This window comes from Pteropus alecto, unplaced genomic scaffold (genome assembly GCF_000325575.1).
Source record: "Pteropus alecto unplaced genomic scaffold, ASM32557v1 scaffold11, whole genome shotgun sequence".
In the NCBI taxonomy this organism is placed as follows: Eukaryota; Metazoa; Chordata; class Mammalia; order Chiroptera; family Pteropodidae; genus Pteropus; species Pteropus alecto.
The window spans coordinates 1,089,632-1,095,779 of record NW_006431956.1 but is presented as its reverse complement, the minus strand read 5'-3'; the positions used below and the strand labels follow the sequence as shown (position 1 = coordinate 1,095,779).

The 6,148-nt window shown below is 55.5% G+C and overlaps 1 protein-coding gene across 1 annotated transcript in view; it reads left to right on the top strand.

Annotated features, from left to right (window-relative positions):
• Positions 1 to 6,148, top strand: part of PRKCQ (protein kinase C theta) — a 58,309-nt gene that overhangs the window by 22,526 nt on the left and 29,635 nt on the right. Inside the window, exons 9-11 of the mRNA XM_006907037.2 lie at positions 1,344 to 1,453; positions 2,154 to 2,271; positions 3,479 to 3,639. Of these exons, the coding sequence (XP_006907099.1) occupies positions 1,344 to 1,453; positions 2,154 to 2,271; positions 3,479 to 3,639 (389 nt within the window). The remainder of the gene's footprint in view (positions 1 to 1,343; positions 1,454 to 2,153; positions 2,272 to 3,478; positions 3,640 to 6,148) is intronic.

Below are 6,148 nucleotides of genomic sequence, written 5' to 3'. Positions count from 1 at the left end.
CCGCCCTGCCCCCGCCCCGGAGCCTGGGGCCCCACCTCCTCATGCCCTCCTCCTTGTCACCTCAACCTCTCCTCCCCACGGCCACACCTCTCCTCTCGCTCTCCTACCAGCCGCCTTCCTAAGCGGGGCTCCCCTTCCCCCTGACCCGCCCACCCTCTCTCCCCACTGCAACTCCCATGAAAATAGTCATCAAAAGGGACTACTTGCACTCACAGAGATCGAGTTACCGCCTGCTAGGTCAGTGACAGACCCGTGGTGATGGTGCCGTCTGGGGGGAGGGAGGGGACGGCCCTCCCTTCTCCGCTGGTATCAGAGCCGAGCTTCGATGGCTGTGGTTAGAAGGGTCCACGTGAACGTCCCCGGCCCCCCCCAGCCCCAGGTGCCACGGTAACGAGGGTGCCGACAACAACGCAGAGTTCAGGGGGGCGGCCAGCCTTTGCGAGCAGCATCTTCCCTGCGGCCCAGGTCGCGCTTCGAATGGATTTTTACGACCACATCGATGCGCGTGTGCCGGGACAAGGAATGGCTTCTCATCTACAGAGAAAACGCCGTTTTCTCGTGTTTCGCTATGAACTAACTGAGGAAGCATGGACTAGTGAAAACGAAGGCGAAGGCTGCTGAAATTTCACCTTGACCTTTCGACGATCTTCCGATGTCATGGATGTGAACGTGAAGAAGTCGGATGTGCTGAGCGCCTACTTGCTGCTAATCGCTGTGCTGCTTGTTCGCACTCGAATGGGCTAATCGTGAGCCGATGAGATTAAAACGGCCCAATTTTATAGCTTCTCCCGCCTAATTCCATCATCGCAGTCCCTTCGCAGAGCAGGAAGGACCTGAGCTCCTCCGAGCCGGAGTTTGGGAAGCTTTATGCCAGCTTTTCCTTCACTGTGACAGTGATGTTGCACAGGCAGAATCTGAACCTCAGGACACGCAGTCATAGCTGCCCGTCCCGATGCGTAGGCGCTCACCCCGATTCGATTCCAGCATGGCCGTTAGCCCCAGAGAGCCGGCACCCACCTTTCTCCCCCAGCAGAGGCGGAGTCTAAACACGATGTGACAGCAGACTTCCCCGCCATCGACAAGGCCGTCTGGCTCCATGTCTAGTGGGGCCACTTCCCAGCCCCACGGGGAGGGGCGTCTGGTCTGCACGTCTGCTCCGGGAGGGGGAGGTGGGCGCCCGGTGGCATCACTTATTTGTATGTGGTGTCCCCTCTGATGGGAAGATGGCCCGGGGATTTACCGGCTGTTCCCTTGACACACGTGTCCCTGAAACAGGTCACGTGCCAAGTCCGTGGCAGGCGGTCCTGTTGCTCTTGCTGACGGCGTCACTGTCTTGTTTTCAGCATGTGGCATGAACGTGCATCACCGATGCCAGACGAAGGTGGCCAACCTGTGTGGCATAAACCAGAAGCTAATGGCTGAGGCGCTGGCGATGATCGAGAGCACCCAACAGGTAGGAACGCTTAGGGTGACGAGTTCCCCCAATTCCAACTCGGCGAAGACTATTGCTCTTGTCCCTTTGCTCTTTGCTCTGTAACAGCCGTGGGGGACAATGGGGAGTCTGTTTTGAGCACTTGCCTGTCCCCTGTCCCTTTCAGGCCCACATATCCCCCCTTTGAGATATTTATGGAACGCCTTTGCATCGTATGGATCTTTTTAAGATCTTAAATCCTTTGTGGAAGGAGCTGGGCCAGAAGCAAATACATTCATTAAAAGGACAGAGGTGTCATCGCCAGCTTTGTGAGGGCCTGGGGAAAACGCGTACTTGCTAGAATCATCCCCAGACTGCCCTGAGAACACTGAGCGCAGAACACTGAGCGTGCTAAATTCACATATCCACGAGCCAGCCCTCCTTAGGACTTGGCGATGCTATTTCCAACCTTCCCTTCTCCTTGGTGACAGAGTGGTGTGGATAGCGTGGGAGAAACCAGTGCGCCCCAGGAAAGTATGAACGCAGTGAGCATGCTCTGCCGGGGTGTAAAACCCAGCAGACAGGCTCTCCCGGGGCTCGGGGCCCGGAAGGACAGCCGGGGGAATGGGGAATTTTGGTCGTCCCGCGCCTGTGGAGGCCTCCGACGGCTTTCGTCCCCACGGACGGCAGGCTGAGCTGCTGCATCAGCGCTGGGCGGCCTGACGCTCTGTTTGTAACCTAGGCTCGCTGCTTGAGAGACACCGAGCACATCTTCAGAGAAGGTCCGGTTGAGATCGGTCTCCCGTGCTCCGTGAAAGGCGACGCAAGGCCACCACATGGGCCCGCCCTGGGGAAACGAGGTAGCTACCCCCCGATCCCCATGGGACCCCGACTCGCCTGAACCCGAGTCCTCCACGCTGGATAGTTGTTGTTTTTTTTCCTATGTAAAGACTGTAGACCCAGCCACCAGCTGAGAGGCTCCTACTTCTTAGACGTGAAACCAAAACATGCCTCATCAGCAGGTGGGAGGCTTTTTGGATGGTTCTAGAGGAAAAAAAAAAATTATAAATTTTTCCTTAGAATTTTAGAACGTTACTTCCTCTCACCATTAAACAGTTTGACAAAAATAAATCCACCAAAAGATTCACGGTGAGAATGCCTCAGAAGACCCTCGTTCTTCCCCTTCTGGGAAGGCAAAGCATACGCAGGGGACTGGCAGGGCCCAGAGTCCCCAGCTTTTGTGGCGTGACGGCAGTTTCCCCAGCCTAGGGTCGGAAGGTCGGTCACGAGAGGTGATGCCCGCCTGCTCTGGAGCCCAGACAGTTTCAGGTACATTACAAAATACTTATCTTTCTTGGATCTCGGCAGAACGTGAAAGATAAACCTAGAGGCTGAAGAAAAAATGTCACGACTCCAGCCACACACACAAAAAAACAGTAATTATGGGACGTGATAGTGGCAAACATATCACGATACGTAAATCTATCAAAATCAGCGTGCGGTACCCCGTAAATTAGCACAAAGTGGTGTGCCAAATATATTCCAATAGAAAAAGCAAGTATATACAAGGGAGGAAGGAGGATTCTAAAAGCCTTTTCCTACACGTCCTCCGGCACGAACCGACTTAAAATGTTTAAAAGGCAGGCTCGGATGAGACCTGGGGACGCGGGGAGTGGACCGTGCCGTGTCATGTGTTGACCTGAAGACTGTGACGGACGATGCAGTTTGGGTCTTTGACAATCAGCTCTATCCATCCCTCCCACCCCGCCCGTAAGTCATAGAAACGGACGCCACTGAGCCTCTGAGCCACGCAAGTGCTGAGGACTGTTTTTTCCTCAGACTCGGTCAGCATCCTTCCTTGGGCGGGGTCCGACACGGCTGCAAGAGCTTGCGTGGCACGTAGTCTTTGCTCAGGGGGTGCTTCTCGGCCTGACGTTCCGCAGCCTGCAGGACAGAGGCCCCCACACCAGGCTCGCGGGAGGGATGTGGGCGTGCATCCTCCAGGGGGCGAGGGTGCCCCCCACCCGCTCCTCCCCATTCCCTTCTGACCGCGGTCACCATTTTCAGAGCCACAGGGCATCTCCTGGGAGTCTCCCCTGGATGAGATGGAGAAAATGGGCTGCCACCCAGAGCCCGAACTGAACGTGGAAAGATCATCTCTACGTATGAAATTGAAGATCGAAGATTTCGTCTTGCACAAAATGTTGGGGAAAGGCAGTTTCGGCAAGGTATGACTCCGTGCTACGGGATTCTGCAAACCGGTTTCCAGAGCTGGAGAGCCAAGGCCCTGGTCGTGAGGACCGAACTCCCGGGCCGGGAGCTGTGGGCGGGTGGGCCGGAGTGTGGCCTGTGTGCTCTGCAGGAGGCAGAGATGCCACAATGGACGGGGCCTGGGGACCCCAAGGACCCCGGGGAAGAGCAGCCTCTGCCTCCTGGGAACTATAGTTCCCAGCCATTTCGCTTCGAAGGCGCCCGTCCCGCGCGACCTTGTGAGTTTGGTGGCGTCTTTGGACTCGCGACGAGGTGGAAGCAGCCTCAGTCGGTTCCTAGTTCACGCTGGTTTTTCGCTCGGTTGGTGTTTCGTGGTTGTTGGTTTTTGGCCTTTGTCTCACACCTGGAGCGTTGTTTTACTTATTCCCTGATTCCTTTTCCCTACCAAATGCCCTCGGCCTTCTCTGAGGCGCCTAGGACAACCGGGACAAAACAGCACAGGCTGGCGGCTTCCCCAGAGAAAGTTATTGCTCAGTCACAGCGGGGAGTCAGATCAGGGTGTCTGCAGGCGGGTCCCTCCTGCGGCCTCTCCCTGTGTGCCCTCGGGGGCCTTCCTCTGTGCCTGTCTGTGTCCTGGATCAGGGCCACCTCGATGACTTCCTTTTAACTTCGTCACCTCCGTAGTGACTGCCTCTAAATACGGTCATACTTGGAGGTCCTGGGGGTCAGGACTTCAACCTACGGGTCTCTGGAAGGGACACGATTCCATCCTTAGCACCTCGACAGTCTGAGAGCCCTGGGCAAAGCGTCTCAGAGAAAGTCCCTCCTCCAAATTCTTCCTGCCACGTACTCGAGTTATGGGCCGTCTCTGCCAGTCGCAGAGGACGAGGAGGAAGAAGAAAGCATAGTGGGAAATCGCAGCCAATCATCTATGAGGGCAGAGTACTTACCAGCCAGTGGTCGTAAGGAGGGATGACACAGAACACAGAAGTCGAGGTTGCTCTGGATGTGGAGGACGTGTGACGTGTCACATTCCTGGCTGGGCCGCCTCTGAGAATTTTAGCCGGATACTGCGGTTCTGGGGATTTGAGCCTATCCGAAGCCAGCGTTGTGCTCAGCAGCCGCTCACCAGACTCTGGCTGGAAAACCTCCCAGTTTATTTAATAATAAACAAACTAAAACGCAACTGGTTATGGTCACGGCTGACCGACGCTGTGCTGCGGTTGGGGTTCGGATTTAAAGGACAGGGCATTGCCTGTGGCCTCGTCTACCCAGCTCATTCTTTCAGTTCATTTACACAATAATACGAACCGCAGCAGGCCCATTGGGTGTTCATCTGGGTGTAATAGGCAATGTTATTGCCTGCGAAGATTCTAATTTAGCCTCCATTAATGTGCGTTATAACCCGTTACCAAAAATTGAAAGCACATTCTGGAGATGGAAATTACCTTTTCAGCGTCTTCCTTTCTGGCTGGGTTTGGGATGTTTTATTGAAAAGAACAATTACCAAAAGAGTATGTTTAATTGTTAACGAAATGTCTGTCTTTCTTTATTCCCATGGGGATGTCGACACTTGACCGAGCGTGGTTAGGAAAGACATTAAGTTAAACCTAAGACCCTTGGCGCATATCCCGAGGGACAAGCGGGAGCCTCAGGTATTCCCCGCTCCGTGTCCCGGCCACCAGCGCCCTGGGCTCCTACGATCGGGGCCCCGGGAAAGGAGGACGAAGCATCAAAGCAGCACGGCACGGTCCTGCTTCCCTTCCCTAGCGCGCTGAGAATGTGCCCAAACCCGTTTCCTCCCTCCCTCCTTTACGCTCTGCACAGCGAGTACGGCTCCTCGCCAACACGGCAGCCTCCGTGGCCACTCGTAGGCCCGGGAGAACGAACTGCATGTTTTCCGATGCCACACGCCTTTATTCATTTGCCTGAATTCTCGGCTCTGTGCTCTCTGCCCTCTGCCACGCTAGCCGCCCCAACGCTGAGAGTCGGCACCGTGTTATTCTAAACGCAGACACGTGCATCCTCACGCCTGGGTTAGCATCTCTGACTTCAGTATTCCCTAAAAGTCCATCGAAGCAGCAAACGCCGAGTGTTCTTACTACGCGGCATCCGGAGAGCGTTCTGCCGCTCACGGATCGCTTGCCCACGTGGCGTCCCGTTGGCTTCCACGGCGGTCCTGCCCGTTAGGGAGTGTGGTGACAGTTCTCTCTGACACGTTAGGGAACCGAAGCCCAAGATGGGGAACGGGTTCGCCCGCCTTCCCACAGCCGGTCCATGTCTGCGACGCGACCCCGAGCTGCAGCCTTCTGCCTCCGCACGCCACGGCCTCGCAGCTGTCGGTCGGCTGTTCCTGCACCACTTGCAAAGGCGAAAGCTGGAGAAACTCTCCATTATGTGCCATCCGGTGTCCTTTCATGCGAGAGTCGTGGAATCGAGGAGGAAAAGTCCCCCTCGGAGTTAGATTTTCCACTAAGTAGCTCCATGAATTCAAGGAAATTTAGTTATTCTTTGAACCTAGTTTTT